Raw genomic sequence first — 20,856 nt, forward strand, 5'->3', positions numbered from 1 at the left:
TTTTTTGTTCTCAGTATCGGTGGAAACCAACACAAAGAATGGGAAGGGAAGAAGAAAGATGGGGAAGGAATAGGATCCTTCGGCTCTGATACCAAGTTGATGGAGAAACTTAGAGAAGAGAAAGGAAATCAGAGTAAAGAGGGGGAAAAAGGAAAATCACACTCAACACATTCATTCAATAATCAAAATCACTCTCTCTGAATCTTCAATTGATTACAACCAACATATAGGAAAATAGGAACATGAAATTAGAAACTTAACTGAAATGGAAACTAGCCTAAACTAGGAAACAACTATAAAAAGGAAACCAAAGTAAGGAAGTAATCCTACTCCTACGTTCTAGTCTGGAAAATAAAAGCATGAAATAAAATACTAAGTAAACTACTAATTTTATTTCCAACCCTTGTTGGACCAAAACCCTGGGCTGGACCGGTTCTTCTTGGCTCTTGGCTTCCAAAGCCGATCATGCTGGTCCAACCAAGAAAGGGCAGCCGTATCTGCATCAATTAGCCGGTACAATGCTGATGCAGAAGAGGACAAAGTTGTATTGGACTCCTTGTGCAGCGTATTGCATTGACCTGATGTTGGAGGAAATAGGATTCTTGAATTCTAATAGGAATGTGATAAGTAAGGCAAAAAAAGTAACCAACTTCATCTACAGACACACACGCATTCTTGATGCAATGAGGGCTAGAACAAATGGGAGGGATCTTGTGAGGACAGCAGCTACTAGATTTGCAACTGCATTTCTGACACTTCAAAGCTTGTTAAAACATAAAGATGACTTGAGACATCTGTTTATTTCTGAAGAATGGACTAGTTCTAATTTGGCAAAGACCGAAGCTGGGAAGAAAGTGGTTGAGACGGTGTTTGTTGTAGCATTTTGGAATGGTGTGGAAATTGTCTTAGAGCCTCAAAGCCACTTCTTACTGTCTTGAGGATTGTGGATGGTGATGAGAGGCCTTCTATGCCTGAGGTTCAATTTGCCATGGATGATAAAAGAAAATTTTGGAGATAAAGAAAGGCAATACAAGAAAGTGTTAGATATTGTTAATAGGCGTTGGGAGATTCAGATGGGGCGTCCTTTGTATGGAGCAGCACTATTTCTTAATCCTGGCAAATTTTTTTCTTATAAGGAAGGTGATGGTGGTGGTTACCAAATTATATCTTCTCTACAGTTTGCATTTAATGAAGTCATTGAAAGAATGATACATGAACTAGCTTTACAAGACAAGATAAATATTCAAGCCACTTTGTATAGATATTCTCGAGGTGGTTTTGCCTCGGATATGGCAATTAGATCACTGGCAACCATGAGTCCTAGTAAGTAGAGTACATTGTTTAGTTGTTTTGTTTGTGTGATATATTAAATATCAATCTAGCTATTTTTATATATATTTATTTTTTATAGTTACTTAGTGGGGTTCATTTGGAGGTCATGCTTTTGAGCTTTCAAAGATTGCAAGATGTATTCTAAGGCTTTGTTGCTCCTCTTCTGGTTGCGAGCGCAACTGGAGCACATTTGAGTTTGTAAGTAGCTGGGTATTACATCTATTTCATATTTTAGACTTTTTATTTTTGGAACAATAACTTTGTTTGTTGTTCTCTATTGTTTATGAATTCAGATTCATACCAAGAAGAGGAATAGGCTGGAACATCAACGTTTGAATGATCTAGTCTATGTTCAATACAATCGCCGCCTAGAAGAAAGGTTTCAACAAAGGCGTCTCCTCAACAGAAATTATGATCCACTTGTGCTTGATGAACTGGATTGGAGTAGTGAGTGGATGATTGACAAGCAAGTGGATGATGTAGTCCATCCCGATGCTGATCTCACATGGGACGTTGCTGGTAGAGCAATGGGGGCAACAATGGAGGGGCCCAATCGACCCAGGAGAGCTCAATCATCAACCTCTAGAGGAAATTTGTGCTACACACGCCGTGGTAGAGGGAGAGATGTTGGGGAGTCATCAGAATCAGATGGGGAAGAAGATTTGGAAGAAGAGGATGATGTGAATGATGACTTGGATGTCATAGATAACTTTGGTGAAAATGCAAATGCTTTTAGTGGACAACAAAGGAATCTGCCATCTGCTGATTTGTTGGATGATTATGATGATTAAGTTATTTGTGTTTGACTGTTTGAGTGTTTGGATTTTATGTATTGTTTAAACTTTAAACTTTAAACTTGGATGATTAGTTATGTTTTTTTTTTAGTGTTGAGTTCATTTGCTATCAAGCTTTATTGCTTCAGTAAGTCATTAATAGTTTAACAGGTTAGCCACTTATCTTATCATTTGATCTATTGATTCTATTCTAAGGTTTCCAAATATATCTCTCATTCATATATGATATATTGACATATATACCTTTTACTTTGTTCAGATTGTTCACTCACTTCCAATCATTGCTTTCAAGCTTCAGTCACAGGTTAGCCTTTTACTTTTTACTTTTGTGTGATGTACATGTTGATTTTTTATGACTTGATGAGTGATGAATTGATGTATAACTGTATAAGTCAATAATTTATGTTGATTTTTTATGACATGATATGGCTATGTTGATTTTTTTGATGATTTGATGTTACTGAATGTTTGTTTTATATGTTATAGGGTATATATTCTAGGCTTGTAAGATGCTAAATAACTTTAAAAAATAGGAAAAATAAAAAAGTAGCATATTAAATAATTTTAGAAAATAGAAAAAATAAAAAATTACACACGGGCAATTTGACCGCCATGGCAACTCCAAAACGGGCGATTAATGGCCAAATCGATTAGCCACCCCTCCACCACCTTGGATCGATTTGACGAAGTGACAACTATGGGGAGAGCAAATGCAAGAGTGAATCCAGTGGACAAAGGAGGCAGGGAAGGACATGTGCAGAAGAACTTTGGAAATGTAGTCCCAGCTTAGTGTCGAAAGCTTTATGGATGTCGATTTTGAGGAGGGCAGCAGAAGAACGGGATTTGCGATCAAAGCCTTAGACTATCTCATGGCAAAGGATGATATTATTGGCAATGCTCCTTCCAACAATGAAAACAGATTGGTTAGGGTTCACAAGATAGTCAATCACTTTTTTAATCCTATTGGTAAGGATTTTGGCAATGAATTTATAAAGCAAGTTACAAAAAAAAAGGGGTCTGAAATCATTCATGGAAGCCGCCCCCTCTTTCTTGGAAATGAGGCAGAGAAAGGTGTGGTTGATACCACCTATCTGTTTGGGGTTGAGAAAAAAGCTCCAGACTGCAAAGATAAGGTGATTGCGAAAAAGGATGATGTTCCAACAAGAAGTGAAGAAACCCATATTGAAGCCGTCTGGGCAGGGGGCTTTGTTGGCTTTGTGGGAACAGATAGCCGAAAGGATTTTATCTTCAAAGGGAATGGAGTGGAGGGAAGGGAGGAGATCATCCGGGACAAATTTGTTGAGGAGGTTATGGGGAGGGGGAGGGGGAGGGGGAGGGGGAGATGGGGGGAGGGAGAAAAATCCTATGAAAATGAGAGACAGCTTTAGATTTGATGTCCTTGGGATTAAGAATCTCATTTCCGGAGGAGATGAGTTTTGGGATTGAATTAGCATTAATTCTGGCCTTGATAGAATGGTGGAGATAGGAAGAGTTGGAGTCTCTCAATGCAAGCCATTTGATTCAGGATTTCTAACGAAAAAAAGCTTTCTTTTTGGGCAAGGAGCAAGGAGAGGTCAGAAGCAGTGGCTTTTTCCTCCTTGGCAAGCTCAGGATTGAGGAGATAAGATTGGATTTTGGATTAGATGGAGTGGAGCCTATCACGGCAAGAGACAGATGTTGCCAAAGGATGTAGTGATCCAAATTTTAACAGTAGCTTTGACGTTTTTTTAGCCTTTGGGCAAAGGCGATTATCAGAGAGGTGCTGTGGGGAATAGGAATGCACCAAGCATTTTGGACAATTGAGAGGAAATCTAGGTGCGAGGACCACATGTCAAAGAATTTGAAGGGCTTGGGGCCAAAGGAGCCGAAGGGAAGGACGTGAAGTGAGATAGGACTGTGGTCCAAAATTCTGGGGAGATCAAAGCAGGTATGGAAGGATGGAAAGGAATCCAGCCAAGCATCATTGACGAGGGCCCTATCAAGCTTGCAAGAAACACGAAGATCTTTGGATTTTCTGCTGTGCCAAGAGAATTCAGCACCCGACCATCTGAGAACACTGAGGCTAAGGTTATCAATGCAGTCATTAAAGGAGTCAACAGCTTGGTTGTCCATGGGGTCCCCATGTTTCTCATGACTAAAGTGCATAACATTGAATTCACTCGCAATTCCACAGGGACTAGAGCCCGTGGAGGGGGCAAAGGAGAGAAGCTCAGACCAAAGGGGGAGCGTCTGAGGGAGGCAAGGTTGTGAGCATAAATGACAGAAAGAAAGGAAATGTGGGAGCCAGAGGGATAAGAGATGGAGAGATGGATTGCTTGGGCAGAAGAGGAGAGAGCTGAGATATGAAGAGAAGAAGGGTCCCAGAGAATCCAAATTCTGCCATTGGAGCTATGAAGGTAGTTAAATATAAGGGACCAGGAAGGAGCAATGGAGGAAGCAATACGAGAGGCGCTGGTCTCAAGAACCGAGTTTCAAGAAAGCAACAGAGGTTGGAATGAGAGGAGCGGATGCTGGATCAAATGTTAGCTTGCTTTGATAAGGAGTTGAGACCTCGAACATTCCAGATGGTCCAAGGGACCATTGAGCATCACGGGGGAGGGCAACAAATGCTTAGAGGAGCATGGAGGGGTATAAGTCGGGGAGGGGCCAGCTTTAGGGGGGTCTACATCTATAACCAATGATAGGGGGGAAGGAGTGGGGGGATGTTCCTGGTTCCGGATGAGGATCTAGCTGCTAAGGAGGTTTTCTTCTTCTTGGAGGAGTTGAGGTTAACAATAATGGGGGGCGGGGGCAATGGGTGAAGGGAAGGGAGGGGAGGGGAGGGGAGGGCCAAAAGAGGAAGTGGTAACAAAGAAGGTGCTAGTTGGATCAGAGGTGGCCAGAGTGGGCGGCAGTAAGGGCTCAGCAGGGGTGGGGGCAGGATGCAGCAAGGACTTAGCAGTGAGGACAGGGCTAGAAGTCAAGGCCGATGCAGGATGGGCATGCACAATCTCAGCGAGGGCAGTCGGAGAAGAGCCTTCCAAGGCAATTGAGTGAGATGCAGTATCCTTCGAAGCAGGTTCCAAGTCGGGATGGAGCACAGGAGGACCTGGATGAGTGTTAAACTAGTAGTGGGCATGGTTTTATTACTAACACATTGGTTAAACTAGTATTTGGCCTGATTTATAAGGCCCAAAATAGCAGTTATATTATTATGCAAAATCTCATGTGACTTCTTCTAGAAGCCTGGCCATCTGGCTGAGTAGAGAAGTCCTAATTCTCAAGTATAATTAGTTTGTTTTAAAGTTTCATTTGAATAGACCCATGTCTATATCTTTCATCGTTTCCTTTCTTAAATTATTTTTCACTAATAGAAATTTTGAAGCATATATATAGTTAACCATATGGGGTATTAGATGAGAATGAAGGTTCTTTTTATTATTATTATTTTTTTTTTTATATTAATGAGAATATGTTTTCTGTTGGATTTAATCTTCCATTTGATGTGGCAATAACAATTTCACCATGGAGAGAAGTGATAACTTACCAGCCAACCCAGCACTGCTGAGTTTCTCCCCATACCCAGGAAATGGTCTCTGATAAAAGCATGTTGACGCACATTAGTGACCTTTGGTTTCAAAACTGCACAAACAACGTTTCAGATTAGATAAAATGGTTGAAAAGGATTTATGATTACTAATTGCTTAACATTGAAACAATCAGCGTCAAGTGGTCCCAGTTCTCCCTGATAATGTTTATTGGAAAATAGAGAGTGAGATGCAGGTTTAATGGTTATCAAGCATTACCCTCATCTGGATCATATTTATCTTTGGAAATAGAATCCTCCCAGTGCTTCCATTGACGTATCTGTATCATGGCCCAGGGCCAGGTTAACATCCAAAGGAACAGTGAAAGAACAATTATTTCATGGATAAAGAATTTCAATCACATGACAAAGCAATGTGAACCAGTTACCTTGGCTCCTCCAAAAAGAATGGTAAGGACACAGAAAGTCACGTGGACAATTGCTAGCACAAAGATAAATATATGCAGATGATGTAATGCTTCAGTAGATAAAAGTGGTACCTTCTCCTGGAAAGATAAGAATATAATCAGGCCTCACATCTCTGAAATATGCAATATCAATAGACAAAAATTAATAGTTCATGCATATAATAGTTGATGCAGATCAAGATAAGAACCAACCAACTTAAGCAACCAGTTTTCTGGTTCAAACCTGGTCCAACTGACAGCTATTTCTAATGTCCAAATTCAACGAATCTGGCCAGAACAGATCTCAGTTTTCTAATCTTATCAGGAAACTCCATCAACTCGTGGCGCCCATTTGGATTCTTCTACACAGCTGCGAATGTGAAAACTCCAGATTTCCAGATCATTCGAGGACTCTCATCAGAAGGTTTATATGGCTTGCGGTTCATAAAAAATAGGAATCTTATTACCAAGTTCCTGTCGTGCGGATTCTTTTTTGGGTTGTTATTATTTGTTTATTTAATGTTGTGACAATATCAACAACAACAACTCAGCCTTATCCGAACTAAATGGGGCAGGCTACCAAAGGAACAAACTAGGACTGGCAAAGAACAATAACCAGTAATCACAACCAAGGAGAAGAGAAAAGGAGGATTGGAAAGGAGAGAGAGAAAGAAAAAGGACTGGCAAAGAAGAATTGCAGTCAATGAATCTGCCGCCAGTCCCCCACAGTATAGATATATTAATAACTAAATCTAATAACAATACAGCATCGACACTTCAGTCCTTACTGAAGTAGAATCACATAGGGCACATAGCCACATACACAATAGGAAACTTACTAAGTCTATCACCTAACACAACTAGAAACAAACTATGACTAAACAAAATACCACGATAGGGACACTCCCCCTATCGCAGTCAAACACTTAATGTACAGTAGAGATATGACAATATCAGAATATATATGACAATAATATCAGAATATCCCTATATTACCTATCTTAAAACTCTCCACAAGCTAGAGCATATAAGGGTGTGTATGGCAAAGTTCCTATTCCAAATTAGCATTTCTGAGTTAGAAATAATTTTGTGTTTCTGTTAATTCGGAATATACTACTATAAAAAAAAACGTAGTATGGTAAAACTTGAAAGAAAAAAATATATATATATATTCTGCCACAGGAAAAAAACAAACCTATGAATTGCGTCATCGTCGTGGTGTTACACCAGTGCCCAAACTTAACCATTTTTCATGATAACAGATGAGGAACCAGAGATACTTATTACAAATGATCTCCGGATAGTAGCAGTCTACTGTCGGGAAGGAAGGGATGACCCTTCTTGCCACTGCTGGTCTTGCCGAAAGATATGGAAGGGGTTTAAACCACCAAAGAAGCTCGGGTAAACATCCTTACATTAAAGATCTCTTCCTCATTCCAACATAAAAGTCAAGCCTAGATAGAAAGTACTAATCTCTCACATAAGTCCCTAGACATGTGGGGCCAAGACTAAGAGAAAACCCAATCAAAAGTACATTCTTGGGGCAACCGGTTGATAGCTGGACAAAACCATCCACCGGTTGCACCATCCGGAGGCATTTTAGTGGCCCCAAAAGAGGTTAATCGTGTGTAGGACTCACGACTACATACCTGTATGCCCCAAAGCCCCTCCATTGTGTGTCCACACAATGGACACGGACCCCATGGAGGTGGACCCACACTCACAAACCATGAATTAACCTAGTTTGGTGAAACCCATTATTTAGCCAAATAGGCTTTAGTCATTTAATGAGCCTATTTAAAGCCCAACCAACTCTCATTTGTTCATTTCTCAAGTGAAGGAGGAAAGAGAAGAAGAAGAAGGAGAAAGAGAAGGAAGGGGAACCAGAAGGTGAAGTTCAAAGTGCTTCCTTGTGAGGATCATCCCCTGTATTGTCAAGGTAGGCCCCGTTCCCCAATTTGTTAACTTCACTCTCTTTCCCCTCTATGAATTTATGACCTAAGCTAAGGGGGGAAACTCCCCTAACTTTGCGCACACAAATGGGGGCTTAGAGGATGATGGACTCATGTCTACATGCCTCAACCTAAGTTCCCTAAGCATGTAAGCATGAGGGCCATGGAAATGAGAGCCCTAATTGGAAAAGGAGCACAAATTGAGCCAAGGGTGGGTGATGGTTGGATCACCCACTATAAAACCCAATGCTTCATACACTTGGAGGAAGATAAGGACCCCATGTATAAGGAATCACATCCGGACAAGCTAAAAGAAAAAAAACACTAAATCTGGGCCACCAATTGACCCAACTTGATGCAGATTAATTACCAAACTAGGCTTGCTTTATTAGGAATAAGCCTAGGGTTGGGTTGTATATGTGTTGGGCCTTCAGTCCATGTGGTTTGGAGTGTATTGGGCCACTTTTATGATTCTAAAAGAGGGGTTCCAAGATTGAGTACGGGATTACTAGTTATTTTCTTTTTTCTTTAGTTTCCTTTTTATATGGGGATATTTAGTTTCTAATTTCAGTACTTACTTAGTTTCTAATTTTCAGTCATAAGTTAGTTTCTAATTCCAGTTGTTTTATTTCCTAGTTTACTTTTCCAGATTTAGTAACTAGATGTTAGTAATCTTTCTTTTGGTTTTTCAGTAACTTTGAAGTTACTAAATTGTAATCACCCCCCCCCAATCATTATTATAAATAAAGGAGAGCTCTCATTAATAGAGCCACGATTTGATTTTGAAAAAAAGAACTTGCTGCTGATCATTGTCATGCATCTACTAGATTTTCTGTGTCTGATCACATAACAAGGGGCTGGTGTTTAATCCGGTCGACACTCTGTGGTATGAAGCCCTAGTGGATTTCCCTACTGTTCTTCAAGTATTTTTCTGGCTTATTTCTTGAGGTCTGCTGCTGCTGCATGTTACAGGTATTTCTCCTCACTTTTTTTCTGCCCAGAAATTCTGCAGATTTCAGCAATCGGCCCCTGCCTGTAGGAGTAGATCCAGGCCTTCTTTTGGGCTACAATTTTGATCGAGTCTTCCTCTTTATCTAAGAGGAGATCGACCTTGATTAGGACTGTTTCTGGACAGTCAATTTTAAGTTATCAGAAATCACCTATTTTTTGTCTTTTAGTAGCTGTACCTGCCCAGATCGACAGATCTGATTAATTCTCTGTTGTTTACTTGGCCAATGGTTCATGTTTTTAGACTGGTTTGAGTCTATTTGAAGTACTGCAAAGCCTGTTACTATTTGATTCTATTCTGGTTGATGTTATACTGATTGGAAATCGATTAATGTTCTGGTTTGCCCTGCTGAATGTTCTAATCTGATCTGTTATATTGTTGGAATGGTTGGTTGTTCTTTGGTTTAAAAAATCCTGCAGTTTGGGTCTAGTTTGAGTTATCAAATCTAGTCCTTCATTACAACCGGTTGATCAAAACTATCCACCGGTTGCATCGACCAGTTGGATATTTGACAGGTTTGAGCTCTCAGATTGATCCACCGGTCAAAGACCATCTGCTGGTTCCATTAGCCGGTTACAGTAATTGTAACCTATAATTGGGGTGCTGGTTTGGTATTTTAGTAGGGAATTATTAGGGGTATTTGCAGAGCATAGATGTGACTTTTATATGTATAATGTATAGGTTAAATTATACCTAAGGGGGGTGAATAAGGGGATTGGTAGGAGTTATTAACTTGCACTGATTCGCGATCAATAGGTGAGTGGGTGTTTGTTTTAAGTTATGGACTGTTTCTGGGTGAATTTCATTCCTGCATGCTGATATTGTGATGATACAAATGTTTGCACATTTAAATTCTATTTATTAATGTGTTGTGAAATTTGGATCATGTATGACTACGTGGAAAGTGTGTTAAGTGGATGAGATGTGGGTGTGGATAGTGAGGGGTATGGTGAGGCCAAAGGGGTATTCCAGTACTGTGTGCCTTGGGTGCATGCGTATTGTTGTTGGCGTGATTGCATACATATAGAATATGCATGGCTAGGATCAAAACCCTGGTGCTACAATCCCTTGCCAATAAGAGAATAGGTTATTAACTAATCCCAACGGGTAGGTCCGAGGATCGTTCCTGAATACCAAGTTCGTTGTATGATGTGTGTTGTTGTACATGGACGGTGCACAACAAGGACTGGTGCAGTTTGGGGGATTATTAATAGGGGCTTACTAGATACTGAAGTATAAATTTAGGAACCGGTATGCTCTTGACTCACAACTAGCTTGAATCGTTGATGGACCAACGTACTAGAGAAGGAGATACCACCTACCATGCCACCAATCTATCCGACTTAGTATGATTATCTAGGTATAATATTTCGTAAACGGATATATACTGCATCACGACTTGTTTGAGCTTACGATTTCATCATTTGTGTGCATGCTTGTATGCCCCGACCCATACTGGAATTGTGAAACTCATCCCACGTTGTTTTCCATTTTTCGATGGTAATGCAGGTGTTCAAGCATCCAAGCAGGGTGAGGCACCGGCTACTGTAGTCGTGGAGTTTGGAACTCAAGAGTATGTGGAGCTTGACCAAGACTGTGGCTATGAGGGTTGTGGCTTCGGGCATCTATTGGGACATCATCTTACACTCTTTTTTATTCTGTGTGTGTAATTATTAAGTTGATATTTTGATACTGTACTTATTGGATGGTGATCTCAAAACAATGTCTGTAGCTAACTATGGTAACATTTAGTAGTTCATCAACCTGTAATTACAGTATGATATTATTAAACTACACAATTTTGTGTGTTGTTAAAGAACTGCATTTGTGATCCTAAAGGATTGGCTGGCTACCGAATGGTGTCCAAGTCACACAAACAAGGCTTTGAGAAGCAGGGTGTGACAGCATGGTATCAAAGCTGCCATGCTCTACTTTCACTCACAATATAAGATATTAGGAAGGCTGATGGATAGGGTAAAATAAAAATCTTGAAAATAAATATAAACTTTAGCTCACCCATGGAGACTAGTATGGCTGTCAAAATCATACATGAAATAACTAACAAGGCCACAACGATACACGCAAGAATAATTGAGACATAAAATTCAAATTTCATTAAAAGATAATATAACTGATTATAAGATTGTGAGGCATCCAAAACTTCAGAAAATCCCATAAGACAATAAAATTAGGTTCATGGAACCTTAGTACATCGCATCTAGAAGATAACATAAAAGACAAGCAAACATAAATAGTCTAGAGATCAAAAGAAAAAGACAAGAAAAGAGAATTCGGAGTTTTCGATCACTGATCGACAGGCGGAGCAGCAGACATGTCATCTAGGTTCACAAAAATCCAAAAGGAGGACCAACCCTGCATCTACTGCTCCAAAGAAGAGATCCGGCCCTCGAGAGTGCCCAACCGGGTGTTCATACCTGAGAAACCCCTCTCCATACACTCCATCAAGTCACACATGGTGGCCTCCCAAAATGGGCCAGCTGAAGTAGAAGCTCCTCCTGCAAGTGGAGCTGTGAATTGTGGTGGTGGGGGATCCTACATCGGTGGGAGCTCAATGTCCTACTCCTGGACCTAGGGCTGTGCACCCGTAGGCTGGTGAATCATGGGCTAATACTTCCTCCCCCAAAGTCATCGTCACAGTCCACCCCTTCCTCGTCTAGTGCTCTCCAACTCCACGTCAATGCCCACACCTGAGGCAATCTTCATCTTCTAGAGGTTGTGCGATCTATCCGGTAAACCTTAGCCTTGTGTGTGGCCTCATCGGCGAGACTCACATCAAAGTAACTGAAGACCGCAGTGAGAATGGTGACATAGAAGAGATTAACCTCCATAAGGTGATCCGCCTGATACGGAATCTGCCGCATCAGCAGGTGGGGCATGCATATTTGCCTCCCCAATTACAGGCACAAGGTGACAAAGGCTTGGAGCAACGAGACTCATTGTGATGCCCCACCGTTGGCACCACATTGAACTGTACTATCCTACATGGTACTTTGGGGGAGTGCAACAGGTTCAGGAAAGAGGACCACCCCTCATCGGTCCCCGTCAAGGCTTGGCATATGAGAAACCTCTTATGGTTGCTAAAGAAGCAGAGTGGGTTTGACCTTGAAACAAAATACACCTTGTCCTCAACAACTAACATCCCTATGATTTTGGTAAACTCCTCAAGGGTGAAGGATATGTCCACTCATTTGACGCATCTTATAATCCTGTAGTCATCATCCCCGACGTGTTCCCCTTCAGATTACAGTAAAGGCTTTTACAAGCTTGGGGAAACACTTTTGGGAGGAGTAAAGGACCCCACCCTAGGGCCATGAAATGTAGAAACGTAACCCTAAAACGATGTAGAAGATAATGGAAAAATAGAACAAATGATGCACACAGATTTACGAGGTTCGGCAAGGTTGCCTACGTCCCCGGTGAGATGAGATCCTGCTTCACTATCAATGGAGAATAGGGTTACAGCGCTCGTCCCTCACACCTCTCAATAATGCTTGTATTACAGAGAAAGAAATCCTCGCTACAAATATATAGCGAAAAACCCTAATCCGGAAAGTACACAAATGCCCTCAAATAAAAAAAAATTCGAGCGGGGGGCTGCACCCCCTACACCCCCTGCTATGCAGGGGGTCTCCTGCCCCCCTTGCAACCCCCACGGCCCGCTAACCGGCTAGTGGGACCGCCGTCTTGCCTGTCAAGGCATGCACTAGTACTCCCTGGATTGAACTGTGACGGAATACAAGACATTGTACACCAACATAAACCTCCTCCTTACCCTGAACGAGTTCAGCCTCTACATGACCATGTGCTTCCTAGGATCGACATTCTTCTTGGAAAAGAGGGTCAATTCCTTTTGTCCTCTACCGAGCGGAACCATTTCTGATTGAATGCCGGAGCCGAGGCCTCTTGAGCTTGGGCAGCAGTCTGACAACATGTGTTTTTGTAGTGCGGGCCATGCCTGTGAGAATAAAAAGGGCCCAAATAAACATATACACAAACAGAAATGGTAAAAACCCTAGCTACAAGAGTTACACAAGGAAATCCTAATTCTAGGGTTCAATATTGAAAATTTTAAGCAAAAACCTAAAGTGAAGACATGTAGGCTTACCACGTTGGGTGAAGTCAGCTACAGTCGCCCTTCAAAGGAGGAGTGAAAAATAGGATGAGACAGAAGAGTTTCGTATGGGGTTTAAAATAGATTGTTACTGACCGGTTGGCCGGTCGTGACAAAACCATCCACCGGTTGCATAGACCAGTGGGTAAAAACTTCTACAGATGGGGTTTCGAGTTCATCCACAGGTTGACACCAACTGGAGTAAACCATCAACCGGTCATACCAACCGGTTGAGGTCAAAAGCCTATGTTGGGAATGGTACTTCGCCGCGTCGAATTTTAACATACATGGGTGAGTTTGAACTGTGTTTTTGGAGTTAATTGCTACTATCGGAAATTTATATGATGTGTATATCTTAACAGAAACTTATAATGGAACCAAAGCGAGCCCATACGCAAGTGGGACGGCCACCTGAAGGGCAATGCCGTGTCACAAGGACCGCAGCAAATCGGACTCCCTCACCTGCCTTAAGCATAAGGAGGTACCCGAACCAACAATACCTAGTGTTCCTCCTCTGGCTCCTCCAGTAATGACAGCTCAGGACGTGGCCTCCATCATAAACAACTTGATGCAAGGATTGCAAACAACATAGAGAGATTATGATGGGGTCGGACACTCGGATTGAGGCTGTAATCCGAAACCCGTGAATCTCAGCCAACTCCACCTTAGGTGCAGCCTATACTTCAAGATGCACATCCATCTGCCCTGCCTCTGCAACAGATAGCATCTAACACGAACTCAATGCCTCAACATGTGTTAAATGAGACAGTACCACAGGGATAGCTAACTCCACAGAGTCAGACCATGGCACATAAGTGAATGGACACCTCAAGGCTGATGAAAAAGTTTCAGAAGTATCGACCCCCATATTTCAATGGAGTCTCCAAGACCATGATTCGTGAAGGAGTCGAAATTTCAATTCCCACTCGGCTGTCTAGAGCCAACTCGACTTTAACTTCACAAAATCAGTGCGTTGCCAAGTTATTTGTCATATCATCACATTTATTCCATTGAAGATCACTCCAAGTTGAAGATCTACACATTTCCAAGCCTTAAAAGGTAAACCACTTTTCCTAAAACCATTTTTTTTTTTTAAATAGTAACATAAATACATGTTGGTTAGGTCCAAATTTTTTATATGTTAGACACTAGAGGCCGATATATAACCTCACAGAGTTGAAATTTTTTTTTTTTCATAAATATTTTTCTTTTATTTTTCTGGTTTAAAAACATCAACATAAAATTGAAAAAATGATTGTTAATATAGCTTTGATGGAACTCAATTATACATGTTACTCACCATTGGTTGATCTACGTCTTTATCGGATCAAAATTTTTTTCCAGCCGGTAATTATTTATTTTAATTTTGAAAAATATGATAAATAGATTAATAATTAAAAAAAATTGAAAAGATAGGGAAAAATATTCTGTTTTGATTTTAAAATAAAGGAAAAATATGAGATTAATTTTAAAGTGTTTTGAAGTGTACATGATGCTTGTTATGTTATACCATATTTGATTTTGTTGTATTATGTCATATTATTTTCCAAAATTGATTAAAAAATAATTTTATGTAAAAAAAATATAAGCAACTACCATATACTTGTAGTTAATAATGACATTCTTTTTTCTATGTATCAGTATTAGGGTGATATATAATAGCTAACAGAGGAGGCGACGAGGAAGGCGAGAGAATAGGGAGAGGAGGTAGGAGTCGTGATAGTGGAGAGATTGCAAGGAAACACAGAGTGTCGATTGATAGCGATAAAAGGAAAACAAAGTGCAACTATTGTCGCAAGAAGTTTATGGATGGTGGGCCACAAGACTTATGCAACATTTGGTTGGAAATTACTTAGATGTGGCTACATGCACTAAAGTTCCTGATCATATTACTAAGTCCATAGCTGAAGACATGAAGGGAGGGAATAAGAGGAAAGCGGCAAAGGAAAAGGAGAGGGTGGAATTTGAGGAGGCACTACATGTTCCAATGCAACGTTATGATAATGATAGTGATGAAGACAGTGATGACCCTATATATAGGCCTGATGATATACAGACTGAGGAAAAGGCTAGAAATTGGCGAGAGGAGCCAAGCATTGAGCCGACAAAGTCTTCTTGAGGAGGATAGACGTAAAGAGATTAGAGTAGTTGGCCCATCTAGAGCAGGAGGTAGTGGATCTTCACAGTCTCCTTTTCCATTTATGAGAACACAGAGTACAAAGACTGCCCCACCTCCACCTCCACCTCCACCTCCACCTCCATCTCTAGTGATACCACCTCGTGTGAACCCCGTTCTACAACAAGATCCTCGTAGGTACAGAAAAAATGGAAGTAAGCAGCGTAAGATAAAGGGATGTGGACTAACGTGAAGCCTTATGTTGGGGAGGTTGTATCTAAGTGGATGTTATTTCATAGCATCCCAGGAAAGGCCACTACAAGTCCCTATTACAGCCGATGCTTGATGTGTTGCTGAGGCAAGATCAGGGATAAAGGGGCCCACTGCATACAAGGTGATCAATGTGTATTTGCCACAGGAGAAGAAAGAGCTAAAAGCATACATAGATGAATTTAAGGTTTTATGGGAGAGGTATAGGTCAACATAATGTGTGATGGTTGGACAGGGCCCACGAGAAAGTCCATCAACAACTTTATGGTTTATTGTGATGGTACAATTTTTTTTTAAATCTATTGATGCATCCAAGGAAAAAAAAATGCAAAATACATCTAAAAGATTTTGAAGGACGTTGTGCAAGAAGTTGGGATAGAGAACGTTTTTCAAATTGTGACCAACAACGGAAGCAACTACAAGAAGGCCAGTCAGAAAATGATGAATAATAGCAGATTCCAACTCTTTTGGATTCCTTGTGCAGCACACTGCATTGATCTGATGTTGAAGAACATCGGGAAACTCAAAATTGTGAAGACTCTAGTTGAGAGGGAAAGGCAAGTGAGCACATTTGTATATAACCATAGGTTTTCATTGAACCTATTGAGGGAGAAGTGCGGGGGGACTTCCTTGGTCACACCCGGTCACACAATATTTGCCACCAATTATGTTGCACTCAATAGTTTTGAGTCGAAGAAAGTGGGTATTCGATCCATGTTTGCATCTGAGTGGTTTGGGTGGAAGGAAGCATGATACCTGGTGGTAGGGCAGCACAGGCAACAATTTCATCAGATGAATTTTGGACACAACTGGGTAAAGTGGTGAAAATCTTATCACCAATGGTTTGCGTGTTGAAGATGGTGGATTCGGCTTTCAAGCCCACCTTATCAAGCTTGTATATTGTTGTGGAAATGATGAAAGAACATGTCTATGTTACCAATCCACGTGGAAGCAAGAAATTTGTGAAAATAATAGAAGAACGTTGGGAGCGCTATGTCACAGCCTGCCCACTGAAGGCCCACAAGCCAAGCCCAATGGCTTAGTAAGGCCCAGTTTCTAGAGATTTCCAACAAAGTGTGGAACTACTAGATATTTTATAGTAGATCTTTTCTAGAAGGTATTTTGTAAGGAGATATTATGTAGGGAGATTTCTAGAGTTCTCCACTAAGGAGGTGGGAAGCTTCTAGTTTCCTCCCCAACCGTTGGATGTAAGACACATGTACATATCCCAGCCATTCTTTGTAACTAGGAGTGCCTATAAATAGAGGTGCCCTCATTTAGCTAAGGCACCAAGCAAGTGAGTTCTCAAGCCTTGTACTCAAGCGTTCTTTAGTGCAATACAAGTTCATTCTTCCCAAACTCACTCTTGTGTTCACTTTTTCTCTTCCCAAATCCCTTAAGGAGGGTGGTTAGGCTGACTTAGTGCTAGTGGGAGTGCTAAGTGCCGGCGCGGTTGCTTAGAAAGGTCTAAGGCCGTGACAGTTGTGGTATCAGAGCTTCGGTTGCGAGGGAGCCAAGCTTGTGGGATAAGCATTATGTCTAACCATTCAGAGGTACAAGACGTTGCAACATGTGAGCAGAACCGTGTAAGGGAGGGAAATCCCAACATTGGGAAGCAAAAGAGGAGCAAAGACAAGTCCGTAGATGTTGGTTGTGCTATGGAGTCTCGCTTAGCTCGGGTGGAGCTAGCAATGGGCGAGGTGAAGGGACGCCTCGATGTTGTAGAGCAAAGTGGGGAGGAGCTCGAAGGAGAGCTCAAGGAGTCCCTATTAAGTACTCTCAACACCATGGCATATGACCAAAAGGAGGAGTTTGCATCCTTCAAGGCTCATGTGTGGGAGGACATTTCCACCTTCAAGGATCAAATGTGGGAGTCGTTGGCTAAGATAGAAGCTTGTGTTGCTGAGGTACGTGAGGATTGGGCTTTGTGTAAGAGGGCGGTGGCCGGGGGAGCTACTACCTCACGAGAAGTGCCTAGGATGGAGGTGCCAAAGCCCAAGCCATTCCCTGGGAAGAGAGATGCACGGGAAATCGACAACTTTTTATGGCACATGGAGAGGTACTTCGAGGCCATGGCACTTAACGATGAGGCATTAAAGGTACGGACCGCTACTCTCTACCTCACTGATGATGCAACTCTATGGTGGCGTAGAAAGCATGCCGATATAGAGAGAAGTGCGTGCACCATAGACACTTGGGATGATTTCAAAACTGAGTTAAAGAAACACTTCTATCCCGAGAATGCCACCTTCTTGGCTAGGAAGAGCCTTAAAAGGCTTAAACACACAGGTTCTATTAGGGACTATGTGAAGGAATTCTCTACCCTAATGCTCAAACCCGAGTATGACCGAGGAGGAACTCCTATTCAACTTCATGGATGGCCTCCAAGGCTGGGCTGCACAAGAACTACAACGCCGAGGTGTGCAGAACCTTGCCTCAGCCATCACAGCGGCAGAGTCATTGGTAGAGTTTAGGAGAGATGACAATTCTAAGGCCAAGAAGGGTACTAATGGGAAAGGTGGGGGAGAGAAGGGGCCTAAGACATACCCTCCCAAGGAAGGTAGCAGTAAATCATCTTCAAACAAGGAGGGTAGGCCCAAGCAAGACAAAAGGGACAAGTTCACGCCCAAGGATAAGTGTTTCTTACGTGATGGTCCCCATTGGGCCAGGGATTGCCCCAAGAGAAAGGCTCTCAATGCCCTACTCGAGGAGAAAGAAGATGATGAGGTGCATATGGGGTCCCTACAACAACCAAGTGCCATCAAGGCTAAGACAGAGATCAAGGCCACAACCTCACAAAAAGGGCTAATGTACGTGGAGGTGCATGCCAAAGGTAAGCCCACTCGTGCCATGATAGACACAGGTGCTACGCACAACTTCGTCTCAATAGAAGAGGCGAAAAGGCTCGGACTTAAAGGGATCAAGGAGGGAGGATGGCTTAAGGCCGTCAACTCCCAGGCCCATCCCAAACATGGTGTTGCTCGAGGGGTCGAGTTAAACATCGGGACCTGGAAGGGCACAGTTGACTTGTCGATAGTGCCCATGGATGATTTTCAAGTAGTGCTTGGCATGGATTTCTTACGAAGGGTTAAGGTCATACCCATGCCATTTATCAGCACAGTTTGCATTATGGAGGAAGGAGCTTCATGCATGGTCCCAGCTGTACAAGGGACCAAGGACGGCCCAAAACTTCTTTCGGCTATACAGCTCGAGAAAGGAGTTAAGAAGGGGGAGACAACATACTTGGCAGCACTCTTAGAGCCTAAGGAAGAAGGTCCAACTAAGGTGCTACCCAAGCCAATCGAGAAGGTCCTCGAAGAGTTCAAGGATGTGATGCAAAATGAGTTGCCCAAGAGGCTTCCACCTAGGAGGGAGGTGGATCATGCCATTGAGTTGGAGCCAGGCGCCAAGCCACTAGCAATGGCACCATATAGAATGTCACCGCCAAAATTGGAGGAGCTAAGGAAGCAACTCAAGGAATTGTTGGATGCGGGATTCATTCGCCCTTCTAAAGCTCCCTATGGTGCCCCGGTTCTTTTTCAACGGAAGCATGATGGATCGCTTCGACTATGCATCGACTACAGGGCATTGAACAAGGTAACAATCAAGAATAAGTATCCCATTCCTTTGATAGCAGATCTATTTGATAGACTTGGTGGGGCAAGGTACTTCACCAAGTTAGACTTACGATCGGGGTAGTACTAAGTCTGCATTGTGGAAGGTGATGAGCCAAAGACAACATGTGCAACGCGATATGGCTCATACGAGTTCTTGGTGATGCCATTCGGACTCACGAATGCCCCGGCTACATTTTGCACCCTTATGAACAAGATCTTCCACCCCTACCTCGATAAGTTCGTGGTGGTGTACTTAGACGACATCGTCGTCTATAGCAACACATTGGAGGAGCACGTTCAGCACTTGAAGATCATATTCAAGGAATTAAGGGACAATCAACTCTATGTCAAGAAGGAGAAATTTGCATTTGCACAAAAGGAAGTGATGTTCCTTGGTCACAAGATTAGAGGTGGAAGGTGCAGGCTATCCAAGAATGGGAGGCACCAACTAAAGTGACTGAGCTAAGGTCTTTCCTTGGCTTAGTTAACTATTATCGACGGTTCATTCAAGGTTACTCAAGAAGGGCAGCTCCACTTACAGACTTACTAAAGAAGAACCGACCATGGTTATGGTCAGACGCATGCAAAGAGGCCTTTGAGGACTTAAAGAAGGCTGTCATGGGGGAACCAGTGCTTACCCTACCCGACTATGGCAAACCATTTGAGGTGCACACAGATGCATCTGACTTTGCTATCGGTGGGGTGTTGATGCAAGAAAGGCACCCTATTGCCTATGAGAGCCGTAAGTTGAATGAGACAGAGCGGCGCTACACAGTCCATGAGAAGGAGATGACCGCGGTGGTGCATTGCCTAAGGACGTGGCGACACTACCTACTTGGGTCACGGTTTGTGGTGAAGACGGACAATGTTGCCACTAGTTACTTTCAAACCCAAAAGAAGCTAAGTCCTAAGCAAGCTAGATGGCAAGACTTCTTGGCAGAGTTTGACTTCGTCTTCGAATACAAGCCAGGTAAGGCCAACGAGGTGGCTGATGCGCTTAGTAGAAAGGCGGAGTTAGCTTCTCTTAGCCAACCGGAGGGGGAACTTCTAGAGTTGATTAAAGAGGGCCTCCAACATGATCCTATGGCTAAGAGCTTACTTGCTCTTACACGGGAGGGCAAGACACGAAGATTTTGGGAGCAAAATGGCTTGCTCTATGCTAAGAATAGGAGACTCTACGTACCTAAGTGGAGTAACCTACGGAGGAACCTCATTCGTGAATGCCACGACACTAAATGGGCTGGCCACCCAGGACAAAGGAGCACGCGGGCATTACTGGAAGCGGCCTACTATTGGCCTCAGATGCGGGATGACATAGAGGCCTATGTGAGAACTTGTCTTGTATGCCAACAAGATAAGGTAGAGCAGCAACCACCCAGGGGACTACTGGAGCCACTTCCCATACCAGAAAGACCATGGGAGAGTGTCTCTATGGACTTCATCAATGCCCTACCCAAGTCAGAAGGGTATGGATCAATAATGGTGGTGGTTGACAGATTTTCCAAATATGGCACATTCGTGGCGGCACCAAGGGATTGTACGGCGGAAGAAGTGGCAAGACTATTTCTAAAGCACATCGTCAAACATTGGGGTGTGCCACAATCCATAATAAGTGATCGAGACCCTCGCTTCACGGGGAGGTTCTGGACGGAGCTATTCAAG

General features: G+C 42.5%; 1 protein-coding gene across 2 annotated transcripts in view; it reads right to left on the minus strand.

The window, feature by feature from the left end:
* LOC122070225 (MLO-like protein 1) overlaps window positions 1–20,856 on the minus strand; it is a 102,764-nt gene that overhangs the window by 60,850 nt on the left and 21,058 nt on the right. Inside the window, exons 4-6 of one of the 2 annotated variants that reach the window (XM_042634351.1) lie at window positions 6,192–6,197; window positions 5,912–5,972; window positions 5,653–5,747 (exon numbers count right to left, since the gene is read on the minus strand). In XM_042634351.1, the coding sequence (XP_042490285.1) occupies window positions 5,653–5,747; window positions 5,912–5,972; window positions 6,192–6,197 (162 nt within the window). Of the gene's footprint in view, window positions 1–5,652; window positions 5,748–5,911; window positions 5,973–6,080; window positions 6,198–20,856 lie in introns of both variants that reach the window. The other variant, XM_042634350.1, reaches the window with a different exon arrangement.

Source organism: Macadamia integrifolia, unplaced genomic scaffold, assembly GCF_013358625.1.
Source record: "Macadamia integrifolia cultivar HAES 741 unplaced genomic scaffold, SCU_Mint_v3 scaffold86, whole genome shotgun sequence".
NCBI classification, from domain to species: domain Eukaryota; kingdom Viridiplantae; phylum Streptophyta; class Magnoliopsida; order Proteales; family Proteaceae; genus Macadamia; species Macadamia integrifolia.